This window comes from Pholis gunnellus, assembly GCF_910591455.1.
Source record: "Pholis gunnellus genome assembly, chromosome: 2".
NCBI classification, from domain to species: Eukaryota; Metazoa; Chordata; class Actinopteri; order Perciformes; family Pholidae; genus Pholis; species Pholis gunnellus.
This window is the reverse complement of record NC_136536.1, coordinates 9,197,170-9,222,917: the sequence shown is the minus strand read 5'-3', so window position 1 is coordinate 9,222,917 and position 25,748 is coordinate 9,197,170. Positions and strand designations below refer to the sequence as shown.

The following is a 25,748-nucleotide window of genomic DNA, read 5'->3' as shown; positions in this document are numbered from 1 at the left end:
TTACAAATTGACGTAGAGCATTCTCAAAGCTCAAGGCAATGTAATACACTTGTTCAAATTAATTCAGTTTGCGATCACATAAGACAAAGAAAACAAGCAAATCATCCTATAAGATAAGCTGGAACCAGAGACCATTTCTTGGAAGATTGACTTAACAATTAGTCGACTAATTGTCTCAGCTCTACATTGAACAGAGAGACGGTGCCCTCTTCAAACACACATTTTTCAAGCAACAATGCCAAACATTCCCCAGGTCCAGAAAAACTTGCTGCTGCATCTTGTGTGATAGTAAAGTGAATTTTTTTTTGGTTTTGGACTGTTGGCCAACAAAACAAGCTATTTGACGACACATTGTGATGGATATTTTTTATTACCTTTTGATATTTTATAGACAAAACGATTAATCGATTAATTCAAAAACATCTAAATTGAAGTTACTATATAAAAAGTTATATTAAATTAGTTAAAAAACAATATGCAGAGTAATCAATAATGGAAATGTCATTACTTGTATAGATATACTTTACATGACACTAGGCCTAAAAATACACTTAAATTCATACATATTGATACACATCAAGAATAATGACTTTTATGAAGAAACTAAATCACCCTACACTTCAATTGACATTAATAGAGTAATATTTACGACATACAAAGGAAGTTTTAAATGGGAAAAATTAATTTTTTTTTAGTTAATTATTGATCATAGAGCTACTATATTTCATTTAATTGGTACATTTACTTATTACGTAGCAGTTCTTTGTCTATAATGTGATGTGTCAGCAGGTTCATTATAAACAGGGTAGGAATACGACGGTGCCTTCATGTAGTATTTATAAACTTCGTAAATAAAACATCACATGCATTCAAGTGTTTCTTTTACGTTGTTTAGACAAGTGAACAGAGACATTTTTGTTTAAAAGTCGCATAAAGAAGAACGTAACATAATTAGACACATATTTTATAGCTAACACACAAAAAATAGGGACTCAAAAACGTAACTGTGTTTCTTAAATCGTCAATAAAGGATGAAATCATTCTCAAAACGTTTTCTTTCCACACAAGATATGCCACAGAATTATGGTTGACATTATTTTACGTTAAAATAACCAGTACCGTCCTATTACCCGGCTATTTATCACTTTGATTAATGGTTCTGGCGGACTATTTTTTTGAAAAGTTCAATATTTCCGATGTGCTTGAAGGCAACATCCGTGGTGTGGTCCAGCGGGTTGCGGTTGGTCCAGGTCAGGAGCAGCGGCACGTTGGCACGGCGTCACTTCACTTTTGACGCACATCATTCACGCTGACATCAAACTTTTGATTTAAAAAAAAAAAAGAAAAAGTGTTGTTCTGTTTCGAAAGAAACACACAGTTAATGTTTAAACATGTCTGACGACTCGTGGGCAGTTGCTGTCGATGTTCAAGAAGCTACAGCTCCATCCGTACAGGTGAGTTTAAAAAAAGAGACAAACGGCTCAAAAGAAGTAACATTAGAAGTAACACGCGCTAACGTGCGCATCGTTCATTAGCACGTGTTTGTGCAGCTAACTAGCTGCTCACATCATTCCGTCATTTGTTCAGCTTATAATGTATTTTCTCTAACCAGGTGGACTTCTCACGGAAAGTTGACCGACTGCATGGTCAACGTAAAATAAGAGGCGACATAAATGGTAACTTAATAAAAACGTTTAAAATTATTAACATATCGAGGACCTCATTTTACCGCCTAGTTGTGGTGCTTGACGCTTTTGTTTTTTTGGTGGTGTTTCCACCTGTGCAGGCAACATTGAGCCGGAGAAGACTGAAGATGGAGGTTCGAGCAGAATCGGGGCCCAATCGGACCTGGCTGAACAGTCCCTGTTGAACAAAATGATCCGCAGGTCTCTGGTGCGGAACAGAAACCAGGTGGAGGTCCTGCAGCAGGACCCCACGTCTCCTCTGTACTCCGTGAAGACCTTTGAGGAGTTGAGGCTGTAAGTGTGGCAGTTAATTTGACTTTAAAGCAGATATATGCGTGTATGTGTATGTTTTCCCCTCCCTCTAACACTTACCTTTTGACTCGGAACAATAGAAAACCTGAACTGCTGAAGGGGGTCTACAACCTGGGGTTCAACAGACCATCGAGGATCCAGGAGAGCGCTCTGCCCATGATGCTGGCACAGCCGTGAGTTCATTTAGTGCTGAAACAAGCTTTCGTCCAGAAGTAAAGGGTCAGAACATTATTAATAAGTCTCTAAAAACGAAACTCCCTGAACTCTTATTAAAAGTCAGAACATTATTTTAAAATGAAGCAATAATTCCCTAGATTAATACTAAGTATTTCCTTGTTTAGTTGTTGGGCTGTAAAATATTACTGAACTGAAAAAAAATCATTTTCTGCCGATGTTCTAAAATGGACTGTAACTATTGTCCCTGTGGTGGCTATAAAAATCAGGTTTGTCTGGTTCATCCCCTTCTTTATAATTATAATAATAATATGTGTGTATCTCTCTTCCAGAACTCAGAATCTGATCGCCCAGGCACAGTCTGGCACGGGTAAAACTGCTGCCTTTTCTCTGGCCATGCTCAGCCACGTAAAGCCAGAGAATAAGTGGACTCAGGTGAGCACCACATGACGTCTGCAGAGCACAGCCGGTGTGGACGTTCACTTGTAGACGATGACATGCTCTCTACATTTACAAAACGTTTGGTTCTTTCAGTGCCTCTGCATCTCGCCAACATACGAGCTCGCTCTGCAGATCGGTCAAGTAATCGAGCAGATGGGGGAATTCTGCCCCGATGTGAAACTGGCCTACGGCATCCGGGGAAACAGACGTAAGACTTTGACCATAATTGTAATTACGTCTGCTCAAATTGGCGGCAAAAATGGTATTTCAAGTCCTTGGAGAGCCAGAGTCGGTTATGTCACCACATGGATTTCTGCTTTCTGTTCAGTGCAGCGAGGCGTCCATTTGCAGGAACAGATTGTCATTGGAACACCGGGCACGGTCCTCGACTGGTGCACCAAGTACAAGCATATTGACCCCAAGAAGATCACTATGTTTGTGCTCGACGAGGCTGACGTGATGATCGCCACGCAGGGTCATCGGGACCAGAGCCTACGGATCCACAGGTGGGTTTCTCTCAAAGAAACGTACCAGCGGTGAGAATAAAAGAGCTTTGTCAAGTCAACGCCAATCCTTCTTGTCACAATGCTGTTCCTGCTTTTTCTTTGTGTCAACACAGACAGCTGACGAAGGACTGCCAGATGCTCCTCTTCTCTGCCACCTTCGAGGACTCAGTGTGGAGGTTTGCAGAGCAGGTGGTTCCCGATCCCAACATCATCCGGCTGAAACGCGAAGAGGAGACGCTGGACACCATCAAGCAGTTCTATGTGATCTGTCGGGAGAAGGAGGACAAGTTCACGTCGCTCTGTAACCTGTACGGGAGCCTCACCGTCGCACAGGCCATGATCTTCTGCCATGTGAGTCAACTGTTTTAAGAGTATTTTTTCACATCTCTCACTCCTTGTCCTCTCCTTGGATATCGATGGCATTTTAATGCCAGTTGTTAATGGGTTCAAGAATTTTGGTAAACTGTATTTATTTATATTTCCAACTCCAGGAAAAATTGTCCCCTGACAGGACGTAGTATGTTTAGCCGTTTAGCTTTTTTCTTTAGACTCGCAAGATGGCTGCTTGGCTGGCTTCAAACCTGATCGCAGAGGGGCACCAGGTGTCCTTACTGAGCGGGCAAATGACGGTGGAGCAGAGAGCCGCCGTCATCGAACGCTTTCGGAAAGGCAAGGAGAAAGTCCTCGTGACTACAAACGTGTGCTCCAGAGGTGAGGGAGAGCTTATCAAAATATAATAATAAATCAATCTTTCTGCTCTGAGGTCTCCAGCCCATTAGTGTTTATGTTGATTACATAGGTATCGATGTGGAACAAGTGTCTCTTGTGGTGAACTTTGACCTCCCCGTGGACATGGCTGGGAATGCCGACAACGAGACGTACCTCCACCGGATCGGCCGCACGGGACGCTTCGGAAGAAGGGGATATGCGGTCAATATGGTCGACAGCAAACACAGCATGGATATCATCAACCAAATTGAGATGCACTTCAGTACGTTTCCTGTTTCTTTCAAGTGTAATCGCGTAGAACAGCAAATATATGGATCCTAACGTGACTTTTATCTCTTTATCTTTCACCCACAGACAGGAGCATCGTGAAGCTCGACACCAGCAATCTGGAAGAAATGGACAAGATGATGAGCTGAAGTGCTACGAGCACGACGCAACACCGGATGCGTTACCTCAACTGTTGAGTTCTTTCCAGGGTTTATTGTTTACAGAAGAGAGATGCATGCTAATGTTCACTATGCAAACTTATTTCACGGCGGTAAGTTGTGCCGACGTTGGTTTTTTTTCCATTTGATGTGTCCGACTTTGTTTGATCACTGAAGTCACCTTTAAGCCTTTAAGTGGTCTACCAGACTATAAATCAGCCACTGGCTGTTAGAACAGGATTTAAGAAGGGTGGTGATGACACTACAGTCCATGGATTGCAGTGTTGCGTTCGACCATAAAGTGAATTATTCATGTAGGATTAGAGAGATATAAGAATGTGACTGATCTAAAAAAAATATATATATTTATAGGTTGAGTTAAAAAAAATATCCTTGAGTGACTTGAAGCATTTTAAGGTTTAAATGCCTGTTTCCTTAGTTTGATGTTGGACTGTGAAACCAGAGCCGTTGCTCTTTTTGTGTGGACAAAGAATAAATAACTGCTGTTGCATATTAAACTTGTTCCGTTTCTTGCAGTTGAAATGCTTTCTTTGCACGACAGCTTTAGCGATACAGAGAAAAGACATTGTGTCAAGCAAGACCATTATATTGCTGAAAAGAATGAATGTTGCTCAGAACCTTTTATTAAACTTATAATGAAAATATATTTCTTCAGGTAGTATACAACATATTCCGGTGAATGATTCGTCATGTCGTGGTACTTTCACGCTTCATCAAGGACACTCAGCTTTCATCCATCCAGAAGTTATTTGTGGATAAATTCAGTATGAAAACATATAAAAGGAGTTCTTTCTCAGAACACGTTGAGGGTTGATTGCTGATGACCTTTTTCCCAGCGGCCATTTTCACTCAACAGGTGTTGCTAATAACAAGGACGGCATTGGTCGTTCCTAACTTTAATAATTACACCTGTGCTTCTCCTTCTGCAGCGTGTCAAAATGTCTTGTTACCTTATCGCAACTAGTGACTCAACACATACAAGTATGTAAAATCAACAACCAGTCACAGGATTAAGTATTTGTTTTGTGGTTATACAGCAGGGCAGTAGTTATACTCTAAAAGTAAATATATTGGCTGTACTGCGCCTCTGCATCCTAATTAAAGCATATTTGGCAAATGAGAACAACAATCAGAAAAGAATGTGAATAATTGCAACAACCCGTTTTGTTGATGCATTTGTCAGCGTTTATCTCGTATGCTTTGATATTAAATACCAGATAAACAAATGAATCCAATTTTCTTTAAATCCATTCTGACGGCAGATAAGTTGTTGATTTACTAATCACCCACTGTTTTGACTGGAACAGAACAGAATTGTCATTTTAAATGTCCTCATAGTCCAACTGTTTTTTTTAATATATATATATACATACATATAAACAGCCACTCGGGATACGTTTTAGTGAGTATTCAGAGCAATCGTGCAGCAAAACAAGTTTCCAGTAAAGATGCATTAGTGGACCTAATTGTTCTGAATTTTCTGTCTTCAAAAGCTCCAAAAATAAGATTCTCTCCAGACATGTTTTAAGACAAAATGAGTGATAGTCTACAAATAGTGAGAGTCTACGAATAATAATTTTAGCCCAATATGGAACAAAAAAAGTTAAATTACCAAAGTTAATTTTAAAAAATCACATTTATAGCATATCAACTACTTATGAAGCCCCAAACGTCCTGAAATATATATTTGTTTTGCATATAAAATCAATTAAAAAACAAATGGGCTCTGCTGCTTCTCCCTCATTGAATTATTTTATATATATCTCAAACGTTGAACTGCTTGACACAAAGTTACTAAAAACTTTTAAAAACATTTAAGCTCACTGGTACCCCCCCACACTTTGATTCTGTGAGATGCACAACAGCGATCTGTTCAAGATGCCACACTGGGCCAAGCTCATGTCCATGTCTGTGAAGGTCCTGCGTGGCACATCCATGGTCTCGATGGAAGCCCCTCCGTACTCTGCTGCATACCTGAGCTCTGCACTGGCTCTCACCGTCAGCAGAGTGTCTGTGGGTTCAAAGTGCTGCTGAAACCTCCTACCACATGGTGCTCGAATAGCCAGGAGCAAACTACCAGCTTCTTTGGTCCTTATAGGTCCTGGATCAGGGGGCTTAGGCCCAGTCCTCTTGTCCACCTCGGAGCTGCTGGTCTGCGGGGTCACATCCTTCAGTGTGGGGAGATCTGGCTCCTCGTGGCTGGGCCTCTGCTGCAGGACAGCATCACCAGAGAGGCTGAGCTCGGACATGTTTTTGTGCAGACTCACATCTGACTGCCTTCTACCTATAGACGGAAGAACCTTGTACTTGTTTAAGGACTGCGGTGGAGCTGCGGGGGCGTGTTGCGACATCTGCAGAACCCCATCCTGGCTCAGCTGGCTGGCCGGCCACATTATGGGTTGTGACTGGGAGCGTAGGTTTCTGTCCGGCCTGCTGTGCACGGGGACATCTGGAGACGCAACCGGTGGCCTCGGTGTGCGTCTGTCAGCGTCACCGGAACACGAAGAGTCGTTAACAGCCGGTCTGCTTCGCCCTTTGGAGGACTTTGGCCTGGTTGAATGCATTGATATTATCGGGAAAGCTCAGAATAGTCTGTTTTTCAGTCCTTCACAATAAGAGTCGAAGACAACCATACCCGTTGATGTTTAGAAGCCGCTTCACTACGTGGAAGAATAGGATGCGTCCTCCTGTTGAAGCTAAATTACAAGTTAAAACGCTGAAAAACGCCGTTTGTGCGCTTTTTCCATCCAGTTCCTGCCGGAAGTGCCTCTCTTTAAGCGTCAGCGAGGTTGCTATGACAGTCTGGTTGCCTTGATGACGACTTGCGGTGTGAGTCGAGGAGACCTCCCCATGGTGGTGGAAGTACGCAACTGCAGCTACAAATACACAAAATGTATTCATTGATTTTATTTTCTGTCAATCTGAATCTGTGTAGGAATAGGTAACTAAAGTTATAAATAAATGTATTGAACAATATTTTCCACCGAAATGTAGTAGAAACTGGTACAACAAACATTTACTTCAGTACAGTACTTGAGTAAAAGTTGACGTTGACAACCATGAGCACCGGATTATAAAAACACGACAATCAGAGTCAATTTATGTACTTATTTACTTAAGACTACAGGTAACAAAATGAATCAATAACCAAATCAAACATTCACAATAGTCAACCAAGTGAACATGTTTTCATAATGCTACACTGTTTATACATTATATTTGAACTAATGATACTATATGTATATATTACAGTACATTCTTGAGAAACAATACCCCAATCACTTCAAATAAATAACAGCAGTGTATTTTGTGATTTATACATTAATAAACAGCATTTAGACCACACACAGCGGGGCTAGCAAGTCTACGGCTAAAAACTTTTGTTTCATTGTTTTTTTTCCCTCTCAGTAAAACTGTCTGAGTATTTGGTTCGGCCATTAAACTGATGTGTTTTTTAATAAAGTATCCACTTCTGTCTCTTACTGTCTGGGTATGTTTCGCTTTTTAATGTCTCAGTTAAATTCGTTGGCAAGTTTAGACTTTCCCGTCACCGAAGAAGTGATTTAGAAACGGCTTCTCTCCCGTTAAGGCTGCAGTTTGTCGTTGGTCTTTTAAATGAAAGACAACAGAAATGAATGCAATATCTGGTATCATACAATATCATATTCATGATCTATTCAATATATCTGTCAGTATTTCAATGGAATTTGGTATGAGACCTAATAGCCCTATTATTATGTCAAACATGCATTTCTCCAATGCATAACATCATGATTTGTATCGGTTCTAAATAGAGCAGCAACTAACAATTATTTTGATTATCAATTTGCTATTAATGGAATCTGTCAAAAAACTAAAAATAGCAAGAGCAGCACATTGTTTCAGAACATGAAAACATCAAATATTTGGTGTTTTTTTTACTTCAGCAGCTCGAGTCCTCACTAAGACCAAGAAAGTGGATCACATCACTCCAGTTCTGAGGTCTTTGCACTGGCTTCCTGTCCAACAAAGAATTGACTTTAAAATCCTGCTGTTTGTTTATAAAGCACTGAATGGTTTAGGGCCAAAGTACATCTCTGATCTGCTGCTACCTTATGAACCATCCCGACCCCTTAGGTCGTCTGGACTTGCCTTGCCTTCAGTGTTTAACTGATTGTCAAAATAGTTGCAAATACTTTTCTTTTAGCAATTTGTGGAATAAATAATTAAAACAAACAGCTCTTAGCAGTGAGCTAAGACTTGGGCCCCACTGTTCCCTTCATCTACTTACATTTAAATAGAATACATACAGGCAAAAGTTGAGTTTAAAAGAGGCCCATTATAAAATATTGCAGATAAACATGCAACATTTAAATTGACAGTAGTTATTACATATTATTTAAAAGATGTAGAATATACAGATTAGCGGCAGTGAACGTATGCTTAGTTAATAACACTGTGCAGATGAGGAACAACCCTTAAGTTGCCCAAAACAAACAGCAGCTACATTGACAGCCCTTGTAATGTATGAAGTGGCAAAATAATATAACTGTTTTTGCTCTCTACGGTAAGTCCATTAAGTTGTGTTGAGTGTAAAGTTCCTCTGTGATCTGGTACACCTGAGAGATCAGAGGCAGAGCTTCCCCCAGCTTGGCCACCACCTGCTCCGGGGGGCCCACGTTCATCACTTCAAAGAAAGCAGGACGCCCCGGGAGCATGCAGAACGCCATGCCTGCGGCCTTGCGGACCACCCACGGGTGGTGCTGGGAGAGAGACTCGTTGTAGGACTCTGAACACATGACGGAAGTCTTGCTGTCCTCGCTGCTGGTGCGGAGGCGGTCCAGGAAGAGCTCCAGCCACCTCAGTGCACGGTGGAGCCTCAGTAGGGTGCGACAGCCGGACTCTGGGTGGCCGCCTCTCTTGGTCAGGTCCACTAGTTCGTTCTCCAGCTCGTACTTGATCATTGACTGAACGGTGGCATACTGAGACCCGTTCTCACCATTCAGGTGGGCCACCAGGATGTAGATCTTGTTGACCGCATCCTTGGAGATGAAGCCAAAAACACTCCCCAAGCTGTTCAGCAATCTAGTAATAAGATAAACAAAACGGTTTGCTACCACCTGACACTTTCTAGACTGTTTCAGCTGAGTATAGTATGTACAATACACCTACTTTATGAGACCACGCCACCCAGCGACGTAGTGTTCAAGATAGACTTCTTTGTTCTCCGACAAACACAACTTGAAAGTATCGAACACCTCCTGTAAGCAGAATTTCTGGTCTTCTTCAGTACCAGCCATGGTTTTCTATACGGAAGTGCTATCGACAAAAGCCAACAGGCAACGAATGGATGCGCAAACGTGACTAACGGCTACCAACCAACTGGAGGCTGTAATAAATGTAAGTATTGACGTGTAAGTTAAGAGACCGAACACATTACCTGCAATAAAAATTTCGAAAAAAAGGAAATTCAAGCGGTACTCATGTCAGTGGAACGACAGGTCATTCCTGCTCTGCTCCGCTTCTACTGCGCAGACTCGAGGCGGAGAAACACCGGAAATGTACAACCTTTCCTTAAAAATAAAAGCGCTGGCTTCGCTTTCGGAGGGAACAAAGTCGCTACCGTGAGATAAATTAACGACAGGGGAACCGCACACTCTGTGGCCTGTCGTGATATTGGCAGAAAACACAGAGAAGAAAAAAGACTGTGGAATATGGAATGGTTGTGCTCTGAGCATATCAGATCTTTGCATCTTTAATATTGTTTCTGACAATACTGGAATCAACCTTTAAAATACATGCTTTGTGTGAATGAATGTAAATATAAACTCAAAACAAAGCACATCAGCTTTTTTTAGTCACGTCTTGTGACATGGTTTGCAGCAAGGTGTTTTATTTTGAAAGCGCTGCCCGGAAGTGTGCAGCTAGACTCTGGTAGTCTGTTCTCGAAATGACCCACATGTATACAAGTTGGACAATAAACATATCTCTGTGAAAAAGGTGTTATACATCTGAAGCAGACCAGCCTCCTGGGCTAACTGGGTGTCCTTTTTCTATCTTCAACATCAGGCTGAGAAAACATGCCTGAAATAAAAGTAACACCACTGGGTGAGTAACGGTGACGCCACAGTGGGACGTTAGCATATTGCTATGCTAGTTCCGTCAACAACAAACGTGTCTATAACCTTTTTGACGGTATATATTCGCTAAATGTCTGGCGCTCTTTGCGCAGTAATAGCTTGTGTATTTTCTGTTATGATGGTCGAGAACACTTTGTACGTTTCACCCGTCACTGCCAGCAGCCACTGTTAGCTGGCGAAGCTAACGTAGTGGTGTATTTACTGTGTGTCTTGTTTTTTAAAGCGTTCTCTCAACTTCACTGTTCCCTCTCCAAGGTGCTGGACAGGACGTCGGCCGCAGCTGCATCCTCGTCTCTATCGGAGGCAAAAACATAATGCTCGATTGTGGGATGCACATGGGATACAATGATGATGTAAGTCAACTAGCTTGTATTTCAAAAGACAAACAGCAATGTTGTGTCACGATTCTGCACTCAGTTGAAGCCTGACATAAAACCTTATATTTGTGCCCCTTAATCATGATAACAACAAAGACAGCTGTGTCTGATTGCAGATCTAATTCTAACAGAATCATCTTATAAGGAAACTCATTATACAATCTCCACACACACACACACACACACACACACACACACACACACACACACACATCTCTCCTTCCATAAATGTTTAACACCTGCAGTTTCATCACCAGGTGGTTTTGTTGGTCTGGCTAACCTTCATTCTGACATTAAAGTTGAAGATTAGGCGATTAATTGATTAGTCAATCTGTAGAAAATATTAGCAACTATTTTGATAATCAAGTAATCTGAATATATTCGGAAGATTAATCAATTGTAGCAGTATATCATTTCAAAGTTGAATCTCTCTTCAGGACTCTTTATTCTCGACTCAAGTGACATTTGCTAGTTCCGTGCAATAGTCTTGTTTGAATGCATTAGCCTCAAAACCTATTTATAAGACATATTATAAGTTTCATATGATTTGAACCTTGTAGAGAGATAAATTACAGTCTAATCCCAACTGAATGCAAATCTGTGTTGTCATTGCAGAGACGTTTCCCCGACTTTTCTTACATAACCCAGAATGGGCGTCTGACTGATTTTCTGGACTGTGTAATCATCAGGTTAGTTGTGTCATTTCTCTCTCACCAATATGGATATGGTGTTGTTATTTTTTTACATGGCTACCTGTTCCTTTCTCAGCCATTTCCACTTGGACCACTGTGGCGCTCTGCCCTTCATGAGTGAGATGGTGGGCTACGATGGACCCATCTACATGACCCATCCCACCAAGGCCATCTGTCCCATTTTGCTGGAGGACTTCCGGAAGATCACCGTCGACAAAAAGGGAGAAACCAACTTCTTCACCTCGCAGATGATCAAGGACTGCATGAAGAAAGTGGTACCTTTGAACCTGCACCAAACCGTCCAGGTGCAGTGCTCGCGTCATTTTTGAAGATATCCATCCATTAATCATTTCGGCACCAGCTGCTCGTCTCTTCTGATGGCAAATCAAGCTGTTTCTGTTGTGCTGCTGGCAGGTGGATGATGAGCTGGAGATCAAGGCGTACTATGCAGGCCATGTCCTGGGAGCTGCCATGGTGCACATCAAAGTGGGATTAGAGTCTGTGGTCTACACGGTGAGTGTAAACAAGTCTGCACTGTATCAGAGAGGGAATTTGACAGATAGGTTCTCAGATTAACGTCTTTTCATTTTTAGGGGGACTATAACATGACACCGGACAGGCATTTAGGGTAAGTGGCCTTTGCTGTATTTATTGATTATATGCTGGAGCTTATGCCTACAGTCTCTTCATCCTTGTGTTTGTATATTTGCAGTGCGGCGTGGATCGACAAGTGCCGCCCAGACATGCTCATCTCGGAGTCTACATATGCCACCACCATCCGGGACTCAAAGAGATGCAGAGAGAGGGACTTTTTGAAGAAAGTGCATGAAAGCATAGAAAGAGGAGGAAAGGTAATTATCAGAGTTAGTGGGATTTCTGTGTTTTGGGGGTGTTTACTTTCCGTCTTATGTTGCATCATGGAGAGAAAGTTTGGATTATTTTAAAATTTTGGTTTTCTCATCTTTTCAGGTTCTCATTCCAGTGTTTGCCCTCGGAAGAGCACAAGAACTCTGCATCCTGTTGGAAACATTTTGGTAGGTTTGTTCTTCAAAAGAAGTGAAATTCACATAGGCTGCCGAGAGCTCATGTGAATTTAGCTTAAGCTATAAATAAGAGAGCAAAGATGATAGTGAAAGTGATGTGTGGAGGTAATCACTCTAAGTTATAACACATATTGATTTTCCAATTAAATAAATGTCTCTTAAATAGCTGAATTCATTTGACTACGCTTGATAGAATAATGGTGGTATTCTGTCTAAACTTCTTTGTAATAAGTGTGCCGGCTCATTGGACAGACACTCTAATTATCTCCTCTCCTCAAACAGGGAGAGAATGAACCTAAAGGCCCCGATCTACTTCTCCACTGGGATGACGGAGAAAGCTAATCATTATTACAAGCTTTTCATCACATGGACCAACCAGAAGATTCGAAAAACCTTTGTACAGAGAAACATGTTTGAATTTAAGCACATCAAGCCGTTTGATCGCTCCTACGCTGATAATCCTGGGCCTATGGTAAGTTGTTTCTTTTTCCTCCAATGTGTACAAAGTTCAAATGGGAGTGAACTACAACAATGTGTCCACTTTCAGGTGGTGTTTGCCACACCAGGAATGCTGCATGCTGGCCAGTCTTTGCAAATCTTCAAGAAATGGGCTGGCAATGAGAAAAACATGGTGAGTCTCGAAGAGACAATAGAAGATGTTTTTTGTGTTTTATTTTTTTTTAACAACTGAACAACTAGTTCTGCCTCTTTTAGGTAATCATGCCTGGGTATTGTGTACAAGGAACAATCGGTCACAAGATCCTAAATGGGCAGAGGAAACTGGAAATGGAAGGGAGATCAACAGTAAGAGTTGTTCATTTTGATTTCCATGTCCAAAAACAACACTGGCACAGTGATTGACTTCATTTTCTGTGATTCTTACAGTTGGATGTGAAGCTACAGGTGGAGTACATGTCCTTCAGTGCCCATGCAGATGCCAAGGGCATCATGCAGCTCATTCGCATGGCTGAGCCTCGAAACGTGCTGCTGGTACACGGGGAGGCGGTGAAGATGGAGTTCCTCAAGGGCAAGATCGAACAGGAGTTCAGTAAGTGCATCTCCAGCTACGTCGATAATGTTAGGCCCATTAAAAGGCATTGCTAAAAGTTTGCATGCTCACAGTAGGACGAGGAGAAGGCGTTGTCAGTCCCGTTAATGTTGCTTTTTCAATGGCAGGCATAGATTGCCACATGCCAGCCAACGGAGAGACAGTGACTGTGACTACAAATCCCAGCGTGCCTGTGGATATCTCACTCAACCTGCTCAAGCGAGAGATGGCTCTCGGAGGTATGTTTTGTTGATTGTTCAGGAATTAGTTTGTTTAATTCACAACCTAACGAGTAATAAAATGGCACAAAGTTTTGTCTTTGGTCACGATGGCTTCCAGGGTGCCTACGCAGTTTCAGTTTCACAATTCTGTTTGTTCCTGACATTTGATGAAGACTGAAGTGTTTTTTCAGAGTGGTGTACACGGGGCCGTGTCACCTAAATATCATAACCCAAAATGACAAATGTCATGTATGTGAGATGATAGACTCTAAAACCAGATAAGAAATGAGAAGTGTCACCTATCAGGAAAGTACAACAATGGTTTTCCATCCTCTTTCTTGACTTTTTGTCCAGTTTCAGAATCAGAACCGTTTTATTTGCCACGATTGTGTTGCACATACAAGGAACTTCACATGTCTGACTTCTCTGAAGATTCTGACTTGAGTGTGATTTCTGTGGCTATGCAGGCACAGTAATAAAGTAGTTTGATAAAATCCAATATCTGGGCAATAATCACAAACACCTTACGCCTCAGATTTGAATATAATATCAGACTAATGTTGGTTATATCGACCAAAAATGTTTCCAGCTCTACAATGTCTGAAACATTTAAAGTATAATACTAAGCCCTTCAAACTGTTCGGGCTTCTTCTACCTGACAATGCGTAGTACAGCGGGTTGCCAGATCGTCAGGTCGAGTATCTGTTCTTTCTTCATAACGACCCGCTGAGATCTGTGAAACTATTGGCAGGGACAATCAGCAGCCCCCAAATCTACGCCGAAGACTTTTAGCTGTTCATTTATTTATGTTCTAAACCATTCTTGTGTTGAAGGGCCGCTTCCTGATCCCAAAAAGCCCCGTACCATGCATGGAACCCTCATCATGAAAGAAAACGTAAGTTCAAATACTTCTCTGTAAGTCTGCCGCTGTTTTAGACTTTCTAAATACTTATGTGACCTGCAGTCTAGTAGTTGTCGCGTTCAACAGATGATGATGATGATGATGGTGCAACTCCTCGTTGTCCTTCCCTGAGCACAGAGTCTGAAGCTGGTGTCGTCAGAGCAGGCCCTGAAGGAGCTGGGCCTCAACGAACATCAGTTACGCTTCACCTGCCGCGTGCAGCTCCAGGACCCGCACAGCGACTCCGACACGCTTCACAGGATCTACGTGCACCTCAAGAGGTGAGCGCAGCACTGCAGGAGGAGGAGCTTCACCGGGCCTCCTGCGTCCACTTTCTAATCTGCTATCACCTACACCAGCCACTTTCTCTACCTTCCTCCATTGCTGTTTGTTTGCGTGTCTAGTTTATTTTCAATTATTTTGTTATATTTGTGATATACTTCAGGATATGCCGTACGGAATGTGTCGTCATTTCTGTTTTTATCTCCTTTAATCCTGGATGCTTGTGGTGTGAAAGATAAGGTAAAGCGTATGTATCACATTTCATTTCCTCTGCATTTTGTGACATGTAAGATAACATCTGTTATAAACCCTGTTTTTTTTTGCATTTGTCTGCTTCAGCGTGTTAAAAGGCTACACCATCCAGCACCTCCCCGATGGTACAGTCATGGTGGAGTCCATCGTCATCAAAGTCTCCTCCTCTGCTGAAGACGCCAACACCAAGGTCCTGCTGCTTTCCTGGAGTTATCAGGTAAAATATTTTCAGCGTCTTTGCGTCACGGATTTAATTTTACTTTGTCATCTAAATGATCTTTTAAAAACTTTGCACATTACAGCTGTTTTAAGACAAGATCTTTATTTTTTTTTGGCAGCACGACACCATAAAAACACAAACACAATACCAAAACACAATAAGACAAGTAAACTGTCCCACAGAAACGGGCAGGTCCGATATAAGGACATTACAATACGTATGATAAAATGTTAATAATAAGTAAAGGGTCTGTTTGTTTTTTACATTGAGAATGACATCAAGGATTCTTACTTCATCTTCTGTTTTAATAGACAAGGAATCAAGATGAAACATTTCTCTTCCACTCAGCACCTCAGTGCTTTAGCACTTTTAAAAAATCTTTATATAGGAGTAATTCATTGGCATGGAAATAAATATGTATTGAAACGGATCCAAAAGGCCTTAAGTGGTCAGATAATTGTAGAATTGATTGTAAACAAGCACCCACGTGCTTATAGCTGTCCACAATTTCCACTTTTCCTCCTTTAACAACGAGGTTTGAGAGGGTCAACATATCTTTGGTTTTATAAATAGTCTCTTAGTAATCATCACACCACCGTACAAGCTTGCTAACCACAGGCCCATCCGAAGACTCATTTCAACCTCTGCGTCATCTGTTAATGTACTAAACAGAGGTGTGAATAAGGCACAAGCCTGTGGGGATAAATTTAAGTCTTGCATGAGTTTTTGTGCCCTCAAGGTGCTTATTGAGACAGCTGAGCAGCAGTGGCGGCTGCATCATCCAGCCCTCTGGACAAATAGCAACGGGTCAAGTAGACCCACAGAGTCCATATTTATATAGGATATTTGCATAGTCAATAAAAGTAGGTAACTAGTAACTAAAATTATATGGGCAAAAAGTAGGGCAACATTTGCTCCCTGTTCTTTTAAATGAATGAGTGATTATTAAAACTCTGCCCGCCCACACGATTTCCTGTCTCAGATCCTTTTTCGCCGCAGCACGTGAGTGCATTTGTTTAGGGTAGAATCTGGTCGGACCGCACCGCTAGCAAAATATCAGTGAAACAATGTTCATATGCCCTCAAGGCCCTGAAAAAGGTTGATCAGGAAGTAAAGGCGTATGTGGGCAGACAGTATGAGAGTCGGGGCTTTGAAATACTGTGAATGTAGAAGGTGGGGAAACCTTCCTGTTGTCACTGCGCAATGGAAGGTGAGTTGTTTCTGTGGTTTCATGTGCGCCGTGCAAAGCACAAAGGGTAAAATATAAACATGTCTGCCTCTTTGTCATATCTCTTCTTTGTCTTTTAATTATCTCAAAAAAGTCCTACAGCCACTAAATTCAATACCACAGTTTGAGATATAATCAGGTACTCGATAAGAAGTTAAGTAATAAATTGTGGTAACAGTTTTAGGACAACCTTAATCTCTGTAAGCTTTAATGTAGATGGCACATCTTTTAACATGTTTATTCTTTTTAAAGTATTTTTCATGTATTACATTTTCTTTTTCATGGCTGTAAAAGACTACTGGTTTTACTAAATGTTTAATATCCTTTTATATGGCAGGATAAGCACAGGATAATCACCATTTAACTGCCTACCTTAATGTATTGCTGTTGTGTCATTAATCACACCTGTGTATTATCCCAATGATGTTTGCTATATGTGTCAAATGAAACTATTAATTAATTTCATCTATTGACACTGAAATTAAAAAATCGGATAAAAGGAGGTTTATTTGTAACATACACAAGTACAAATATACAGTAAAAGTAATGTGAATACTGTAGAGATTAAAATAAAGAAAAATACAATAATGCAAGTAAGTACATATAGAAAACTAAAATGTACTTAAAATAATCATAAACAAATGCCAAACATTCATTATTTTCACCTGATCAAATATAATATGTGTTATTTGTTATCTGTTATTTTATTGTAAACTGATTATCTTTGTTTTTTAGTTTTTTTTTTAGACAAAACAAGCAGTCTGAAGCAGTTTATCAGTATTTTCGGACATATTCTTGACCAAACAATTAATTGCGAATATAATCTGTTGATTAAACGATAATGGTGCGACTTTTCGTCAATGCTTGCTCTTTTTTGTGGAATATCACATGGTTAAACTTTCTAGAGTGTATGACATGCTGTGTGCAAAAACGAGGGGTTGTAAGTAGCAACTGCTTAATTTCAAGGTGTCATCAGGTAAAAGAAAATATGTGAACCGCAGTGACGTATATCTATGAGTTACGACTGAAAAGTACTTTGTCTGTCCTCTTCGATTTGTCTATGTACTGATACCACTTTCGAGGTATCTGTGTTTATGTCAACATGTGTTAAAGTAAAAGTAATGGTGCTTTGTCTTCCCTTCCAATGCTTCTGCTTTGACTTTATGTTCTTTCTTGTTTGTTTGTCAGGACGAGGACCTCGGCAGCTTCCTATCAACTCTGCTGAAAAAGGGGCTTCCATCTGGACTCTGCTGAAATATCTTTTGTTCCAAAACTACAAACAATTGAAGGAAAATTCCCACTAAAAGTAATTCATGTACTCTCACTCTTTTGAAACTGGACTTGTGGAGGCTGAAAACAGAGGATTACATATTTGTACCTGTAAACTTTGAATTGGTATTGTAATCCTTATTGGCCCATTCTTCTTTTAAGTGATGTAAGACACTCTGTCATGGACTCGTTTATAGACTGAACTGCACAAGATTAAGGAAAATAAGATACTCAAAGTCTGATTTGTCCCTTTTATTTTGATGTACAAAGTCAGTTTTAATAAACACTTGTTTTTTTTACATTAACAATGACTCATACAAGGAGATATATTTACAACATGCATACACCGTTACCCTTCAGCTCACTGCAATGGTATAGACACCCCTCCTTCTCCGGACTCTTCCCCACGGCCATGCCATCTTTAACTGCTTCCATTTGCAGTGGTTGGTGGTGACGTAGTAAAGCACGGGGTCCAGGCATGTGTTGAGGATGACGAGCGCCATAGTGACCCGCCTGGCGTTGTAGATGGCGTTGGCCAAGTAGCAGCTCTGGATGACCTCCATCCGCCGAAGGAGGTGCAGCAGGTACACCACATGGTTGGGCAGGAAGCAGAGCAGCGTTATGGCCAGGATGGTGTAAATGACCCTCACAGCTTTTTGGGCTGTTTTAGTCCTTATCATGGAGATGCGCCTCGCAGCCAGCGGGTAACACACCAGGATGATGACGGAGGGCAGCAGGGAGCCAAAGATCAGGCACAGCAGGCTGTACACCGCCAAGCGCGTGTTCCACTCGTTCTTGGCGAAGTTCTCGAAGCAGCTGCGGCTTCCGGATCCGTCTGCGTTGGTTTCCAGTGGTCCCAGGAGGACAAAGACCAGCATAGCCACCACTATTACACACCAGAGCGTCACACTCACAACCAGGGAGCACCAGGGGCTCCGCAGCCTCAAATAGCTGTGCGGGTGTACCGTGGCCATGTAGCGATCCACACAGATACAAGTCATGAAGCAGATGCTCATGTAGATGTTGGCGAAGAACATAATTCCAATGACACGGCAAGCGACGTCCCCAAACACCCAGTTGTTTCTGTTGAGGTGGTAGTGGATCTTGAAGGGCAACGTGCAGAGGATGACGATGTCTGCCAGAGCGAGATTGCTGATGTAAACACTGAAGGCTGTGCGGGGAGTGGTCCTGAAGGCGAAGACGAAGAGGGCAGCCAGATTTCCTGGTAGACCTAAAACCAAAGCGAGGATGTAGACCGTCGGGAAGAAGTAGTACTGGTACTCTGCTGAGGGGGTACTGCAGTCGCCACCTGTCACATTCGTCATTGCAGACGGAGTGTTTTGTCAAATGAAAGTCAGTGAGCGTAGGTTGATTCTCAAAAACGCTGCTGCATCTGGTACTGTGAAAAACACAAACATGTTTCCATTCAGAGTTTTTCCACTTTCACTTTTTCACCACCTTTGACAGAAATCTATTTTAGTCATTCTTTCTTTAATTTTGTTCCAGAAGCTGACGACATTGTTCTGTATCGTTCAGGTTTCTCACAACAGGGAGGACATTTTAACACATAATGAACATTTACTCACACATGTAATTACTACTTTACATTTATTAAAATGATTACTTTAAAAAAAAAAAAACATAAGTTACTTAAACTTACTGTAGCCTTCACTTACAACTTTTCTGAAATATTAGATGAATATTAAATTCTTTACACAAACTAAACCTAGACTATACACAATTGAAATAAAACAAAAAGTATTTAGGAAAAAAAACACTTACCAAGGTACTTCGCTTGACTCCTTTGCTTGATCTCCAAATGCAGAAAGCTACACTGTATGTTTAAAAACACATTAGATAATAGCTTAGTTTTGTAGCGGCACATTGGTTGAACAGCTCCTCTCTGAATACGGTGAGCATATACAATGCTGCTCTTTGCAAAGGCGTCTTAATTTCCTGTTTCAGTGTACTGTAGGAGTGGAGTTAAGAGAGGGGCAGGAAACCATAGTCTGGTGACACTAGAATATGTACACAGTCTGCTTTTGCGATTCTATTTATAATTTGCGTAGCTTGACATAATCACACAAAATGCACATAGAGGTCAAGCATGCTTCACATTTTCTTTTTTATTAGGCCTTAAAGGTTAGTTTTTAAGTCATGGGCATGCAGGGTGTCTTAAACGTGGTTCTTCCAAGATTACAACACACTGTATGATTGCTAATTGTTTATGAAGTTATTACAAGATATGAATATGGATCTTTTGCAAACAAAATAATCTCTTGCGCACATAAGATCTATATCTATGTCCTCCAGGATCTCGTGCTTTCTGTAATGCTATGATATAATGATAATATTTGTCACAAATCCTGTTGCATAATTAATCTCTCTTACTCTTCTCTCCTTTTGGTATGGTTTGGCTCCTAAAAACCTAAATATTAAAATTGTAGATGTGACGTTTTATTTTGAAAGAATAAGACCGGAAGTTGTTTGAGTACGGCGGAACATGGAGTGAATTGAAAAGTGGCAGTTACATGCGAATTATAATAATTGTATATAGCTAGTTAATATGTGCCGTAACCAAAGGCTGTAACATCTAGCTAAAAGGCACAAATAGTTTACAGTGTATTATAGTGACTTATCCATATTTTAAATATTACTGGAAAAGAAAATTACTAGCTAGCTACACGATCATGTTATGCTAGCCATCGACTAAGCGAACCTAGCTAGCTTAGCTAACGTTAGCTGTTAATATCGTCATGACCGGTAATGTAACGTTCAATCTGATTCAACAGTGGACTTGTGTTTCATTTTTACTTTAGCAAGCGCCATATGAGCATCGTCACAGTAAACAGTAATTTTCTTGTCCAGTAATATTTAAAATATGAATAAGTCCACCGTGGTAAACGCAGCAGGTGGAGAGGCTGCAGATAAGTGTTATATCTGCCTGAGCCCCTTTGAAAAGCAAATAATAGCCTCTCTGGAAAACTGCCAGCATGTGTTTTGCATTGATTGTATACTTCAGTGGTCCCAGGTAAACATACACTTCACCAGCAAAACATGTCCTGTCTTTACCTCACTTACTTTTATTAAAATGATATGTTTCTTAAATTATGCCGAGAAGGTGTACCACTGGCAATGTCATAGATTTACAAAATAAATATATTGAGACAAGTTGACTTGTGTTTTAAAAATAAGGCTAATTATCCCACCTTCATGGCTCACTGTTCTGCTGCAGTGACATATCAATAGTTCAATACCACGTCAAAAGACATTAGCGATTACAGCTGAATGATTAGACAGTTATTTTATTAATCAATTATCTCTTTTAATCAATTAAATGCCACACGGTTATCTGCCTCCAGCCTCTCAAATGTGAAGATCTGCTGCTTTTCTCTGTTTCGTATCATTGAACAAAGAATATATTTGGGTTTTAGACTGTAATCTAAAGTTCTCGGATTTTGACACAACAATTAATGAATTAATTGAGGAAAGATGATGAAAATAATCATTAATTGCAGCACTGTTACATACAATATATGTATGAGCCTTCACTTTGGCTTCACACTACCTTTTCTTTTCTACATACAGACTGTGAATCAAATTGTTAAACACTATTATGTCTAATCTGCAGGAGCATCAAGGTTTTGTTGTTGTTGTACAAATGCTGTTACTCCATCAGACAACCAACACTTGTCCCGTGGATCGGATCAGTTTTGCTTTCATCCACCAGAGACGGTATTCTGGAGGGCCAATCCAAAAGAAGGTGATTATTTTGCAGTGAGTATCTTGAAGGAAGCTTTTTGATATGTGTGGGAACGTGTGGGCAGTGTTTGGAGGGCTAAACTGTTTACATTGTTGCTGCAGATCAAAGTGAGGACAAAGAGAAGGGAAGCTGATGATGATCAGGAAGAAGAAGAGGGGAGCAACACTGTTATCTGCGAGGAATGTGGACGCAGCGACCGCAGGCACCGGCTGCTAGTGTGCATACACTGTGATTCAGGGTACGGCATTACAGTCTTATCGAGGGGGATTTTGGTCTTTCATCTTCACTACATACCGGTGTTTATTTCAGTCATAGCAGCAGCAGCATTATATCCACTACAATAGTTAGTTGTACTTCACTGACTTTGACCAGTCAGTCTCTGCTGGAGCTGCTAGGAAATATATGTTAAAAGGTACTTAATCACAGTTGTACTTTTTGTTCCAGGTATCATATGGACTGCTTGACTCCGTCACTAAACACTGGCCCAGCAGGTGACTGGATTTGTGCTGAGTGTGCGGTCACTCCCCAGCATACAGGTAAAGCTTTGTTCTTAACTACGTAGGTATCTGGCACCATAAATTCACACACAATTCTGTTATTATTTTGCAAATGAATTGATTGTGGAAATTGTAGCTGCCTCCTTGTTTAAAGGACCACATTGGTGTGTTGCATCCTTTCATCCACACTATGGATAAAATAAAGGAATCTAAATTGTCTAAATACATTATGTTCTCCCTGCACAGACGGCTCCATGGTGGAGGGTGAGATCAGTGATGGAGAACTGACGGACCTCCTAGCTGAAGTAGATGAAACCTCATCTACCAGCAGTCGCCTTCGTCCCTCCACTGTAAATCGTCCGAGCAGCTCCGCTGATCGACGACACAGTCGGAGGATCCAGAGCAGAGCCGGCGCCAATCCCCAAACCTCCTGGGTCAGTTCACCGTCACACTGAGAGAGTCCCGTCTGTTTATCTACCCCATGTGCATTATTCATTTAGGTAACCTCAAGTAACTAGGGCAAATGAAAATTCCCCAAGCCGTTATCAGTTCCCCTCACTGTATGGGCACCGCTGTGGCATTGAACCACATTTCTTGCACATGTGCTGTTAGCAGCAATGCAGAAATCAACTGACTGACGCATCGTCTCTTGCTGCTGGTGGTTTTTGTTGTTACTGTCTGAAACCAGCTTCTCTGCCCTCTTGGGTTCATCTGTGTGGGTTGCTGCGTCTGCTCGTGTACAGTAGACAACATTGATTTATTGTAACTGCTGATAAGGATCAAAGGGCCACATAACCTTTGCTTCCCCTCACCGCGGAGAGTCTCGTATCATCTTCCTCCATCAAGTACTTTTTTAAGGTGGTAGAGTGCTGTCTTCAGGTGGCTTTAAGTGACTAAATATTCTTCTAGTAGAGACAGCACTTTGTTTACTCACTCAAGGACATCCGTGTGAATGTTTGTCCTCTCCTAACAAAGACTTGAGCTCAAGTCCTCTTGCTGCTGGGAGTCCTTCCTCAGTGGTGTTTCAGTGATTAGTTTTCAGGTTATACTCAAAGACTGACTGCTTGTTTTCAGCCCAGGGGTTTTGAATACTTCTTAATTTAAAATAATAAAAAAATAGGAATGGTTTGATCTGATACCCTGAGTCAATAGGGCAATGAGGAACTTATCAGCCAGATACGAGTCTTTCTCATTGTCACAATGAAAGTCAGTGTTTCTGAATTTTCATTCCTTTTGCGACATATAAAACATAAACACAATAAGACAGTTTAAGACATTACAAGTGCTATACTATACACCCAATACATACAAAAGTAGATAAAAGGAAAGAAAAAGTGCAGTACATGGTGCATTATTATAATTTGATTGCACAACAAGTTGCACCTCATTTTCAGTAACGTACTATGTAGTACGTACTAAAACAAAATTCAGTTGACAACCTACCATAACATTAGTGTTAATCTCCATACATTTCTGTTGTCTGTTCTTGTTCCCAGCATGTACCTAGATACCTGTTACGGGCAACAAAGCCGGCAGTAACAACAGTTGACGTAGCTGCAGTTCCTCACAGTGACACCAGCAGAGCTGCAGTCAGTAAGTTACCAACTGTTCACTTCCCCTTAGCTTCAAGAGTCTCTACATTATTTTGTATTCAACATCATCTGTTTTGTGTGTTTCACAGAGTTGAAGACGAGAAAAAGAAGGAAGCGTGCTACTTGAGCTCCTGACACCAAGAGGAGTTGTTGATGTGTATCATCACTTCCTGATGAAGGTGCTCCTGTCATACATTACCACATGGTGGCAGCATTGTGTTATAGACATGAACCTGACCAGAGGAAGAAGAAGTTTATTTCAGTAATACTGTTTCATCTTAAGTTGAATGTTTTTGTTTTACTTGTGTTCAAAGATAAGGCGGACATTATTCTATACTTTTCTTACTGTCAATAAATCCCATGAAAATACCATTTTCCACCTCTCAGTACTGTATAACTAGCCGATCCGGTCTGTAGCATTCGGTCCATTAGTTACTACCGAAGAGGTAAATCTAACAGGAGTAAATAGGTAGATGTGTGTGCAATAAGTAGATGTGGAGATATTTTAACAGATAAGGGAAAGCTCTGACCTGCTGGTGACACTGATATAATAGTAAGGGAGTCCCCAAAGTCAGTAGGATTCATCCTCTGGGGAACATGAATGTACAAACTTTAATAGCAATCCATCAAATAGCTGTGGAGATATTTCAATGCGGACCGACAGACCAACATTACCGTTTCTTTAAATGTAAACAGAAAGTGAATAACTATAAATAGCTCTTAATCTGAAGCACCTTGAGCATCAGTGTAGTTACTTTGGTTCAGGTAGCACGGTTTGAGTGGACGAAGATGGTAGGTGGACCTAGACCAAATAAAGTATGTGAAGCAACCAGGGTTTCTGAGGCTCCTCTGCTCTTCTGCAGGATTTCCTCATCCCTCCTCCTCCAGCAAGCCCTGAGCCATCGCCTAGCAACACCAGCCTTAGTCTCATTTCTCAGGATCTTGTTCAGCCGAACCCGGAGGTCTGTTGTTTCTGGTCATCTGATATTAAATCCCTCCTTTGATGTCCAAAATCAATTGTCTGTTGTATCAGACTGCCTTAAAAGTCAGAACCAGCATCTGAGAGATGCAAGAAATCCTTCCACCAGACGTGTTTGCTGAGCAGAATTGTTGAAATGAACAAAAATGTCCAAAACACGTTTACACAAAAAAGCACTCAGTTCCTTGTTTGTTGGTTTATCGCACGGCGATCACGTTACGATCAGTTACTCCTCGCTACTGTTTTTCACTTACTTGGGAGGAATTAATCTCTACACTCCTTTGTCCGTTGAATATGATGCCAAAGCCAGGAGATGGTTAACTTAGCTTAGCATAAATACTACAAACAGGGGAAACAGCTAGCCTGTCCACATGTCAAATAAAACTGGCCTATACCTGTTCCTCTAAAGCTCATATAACAAATACAAAATATTGTCTAGCTGACAGAGTGACACAGGCTTCCTGAATAATACTTTCCTTTGTTGCTGTTCCAGCCTTGACCCAGTACTCACCCATATCCACACTTTATGGGGATCCTGTCACAGTTTCCCTCACAGGAATCACTGACAGGAACAACATACTGCAGAGTGGATGAGGAGCTAGGCCTGTGGGTGTAAAGCTTGTGACTCCTTTAAGCAATTAGGCTCACTCTAACACGATTAACACACAAGAGACGAGGTCAAAACATCTAATGACTCGCTGCTCCTGAGAGTCTGTTTATTAATAAAGTGTGTTCTCAAAGATTGACATGCTATGTGACCTGATATGGTGCTAATGAGTGGTTCACAAATACAGAATTTGTTGTGCATTCATTCTTCCACACATGTGACTTCCCTAAATGTGTTTTATTCACCGATACTGCATTTAAAAACAGGTGAGACTTTAAAGGGATAGTTTGACTTTTGGAGAAATATGTTGAGAAGATCAATACCACTCTCATGTTTGTACGTGGAATATGAAGCTAAAGTCAGCA

General features: G+C 41.1%; 6 protein-coding genes across 7 annotated transcripts; 3 read left to right on the top strand and 3 right to left on the bottom strand.

Moving 5' to 3' along the window:
* Positions 1–1,369: 1,369 nt before the first annotated feature.
* ddx19a (DEAD-box helicase 19a) lies at positions 1,370–4,263 on the top strand (the record flags this gene model as incomplete). Its single annotated transcript, XM_079175886.1, has 11 exons — positions 1,370–1,454; positions 1,613–1,676; positions 1,787–1,979; positions 2,078–2,170; positions 2,504–2,606; positions 2,706–2,820; positions 2,941–3,118; positions 3,232–3,469; positions 3,667–3,829; positions 3,918–4,109; positions 4,202–4,263. The coding sequence occupies exons 1-11, from the start codon at positions 1,392–1,394 to the stop codon at positions 4,261–4,263; spliced, it is 1,464 nt and encodes a 487-aa protein (XP_079032012.1). The 5' UTR covers positions 1,370–1,391.
* A 1,699-nt stretch (positions 4,264–5,962) lies between these two features.
* Positions 5,963–6,857, bottom strand: ubxn10 (UBX domain protein 10; the record flags this gene model as incomplete). The annotated part of the gene is made up of 1 exon (XM_079177757.1): positions 5,963–6,857. The coding sequence occupies one exon, from the start codon at positions 6,855–6,857 to the stop codon at positions 6,114–6,116; it is 744 nt and encodes a 247-aa protein (XP_079033883.1). The 3' UTR covers positions 5,963–6,113.
* A 530-nt stretch (positions 6,858–7,387) lies between these two features.
* Positions 7,388–9,789, bottom strand: cptp (ceramide-1-phosphate transfer protein). Its single transcript, XM_079178814.1, has 2 exons — positions 9,445–9,789; positions 7,388–9,357 (listed from the first exon to the last, which is right to left on the bottom strand). Exons 1-2 carry the CDS (start codon positions 9,570–9,572, stop codon positions 8,835–8,837), a joined length of 651 nt encoding a protein of 216 aa, XP_079034940.1. The 5' UTR covers positions 9,573–9,789; the 3' UTR covers positions 7,388–8,834.
* Positions 9,790–10,224: 435 nt separating this feature from the next.
* ints11 (integrator complex subunit 11) lies at positions 10,225–18,238 on the top strand. Its single transcript, XM_079169441.1, has 17 exons — positions 10,225–10,380; positions 10,668–10,765; positions 11,405–11,478; positions 11,558–11,786; positions 11,896–11,994; positions 12,075–12,109; positions 12,194–12,332; positions 12,451–12,515; positions 12,807–12,996; positions 13,072–13,155; positions 13,239–13,328; positions 13,410–13,572; positions 13,701–13,811; positions 14,627–14,688; positions 14,833–14,975; positions 15,316–15,445; positions 17,865–18,238. The coding sequence occupies exons 1-17, from the start codon at positions 10,353–10,355 to the stop codon at positions 17,928–17,930; spliced, it is 1,806 nt and encodes a 601-aa protein (XP_079025567.1). The 5' UTR covers positions 10,225–10,352; the 3' UTR covers positions 17,931–18,238.
* Positions 18,239–18,301: 63 nt separating this feature from the next.
* On the bottom strand, positions 18,302–19,851 carry LOC306708872 (lysophosphatidic acid receptor 6; the record flags this gene model as incomplete). The annotated part of the gene is made up of 2 exons (XM_079176832.1): positions 19,728–19,851; positions 18,302–19,344 (listed from the first exon to the last, which is right to left on the bottom strand). Exon 2 carries the CDS (start codon positions 19,268–19,270, stop codon positions 18,302–18,304), a length of 969 nt encoding a protein of 322 aa, XP_079032958.1. The 5' UTR covers positions 19,271–19,344; positions 19,728–19,851.
* A 603-nt stretch (positions 19,852–20,454) lies between these two features.
* LOC306707361 (PHD and RING finger domain-containing protein 1-like) lies at positions 20,455–24,154 on the top strand. 2 transcript variants are annotated; one of them, XM_079174763.1, is made up of 7 exons: positions 20,455–20,976; positions 21,625–21,708; positions 21,810–21,946; positions 22,153–22,244; positions 22,452–22,639; positions 23,702–23,798; positions 23,887–24,154. In XM_079174763.1, the coding sequence occupies exons 1-7, from the start codon at positions 20,827–20,829 to the stop codon at positions 23,922–23,924; spliced, it is 786 nt and encodes a 261-aa protein (XP_079030889.1). In that variant the 5' UTR covers positions 20,455–20,826; the 3' UTR covers positions 23,925–24,154. The 2 variants fall into 2 exon arrangements, with proteins under 2 accessions (XP_079030889.1, XP_079030888.1); XM_079174762.1 differs by having other exon boundaries at positions 21,577–21,708.
* The last annotated feature ends 1,594 nt before the right edge of the window (positions 24,155–25,748 follow it).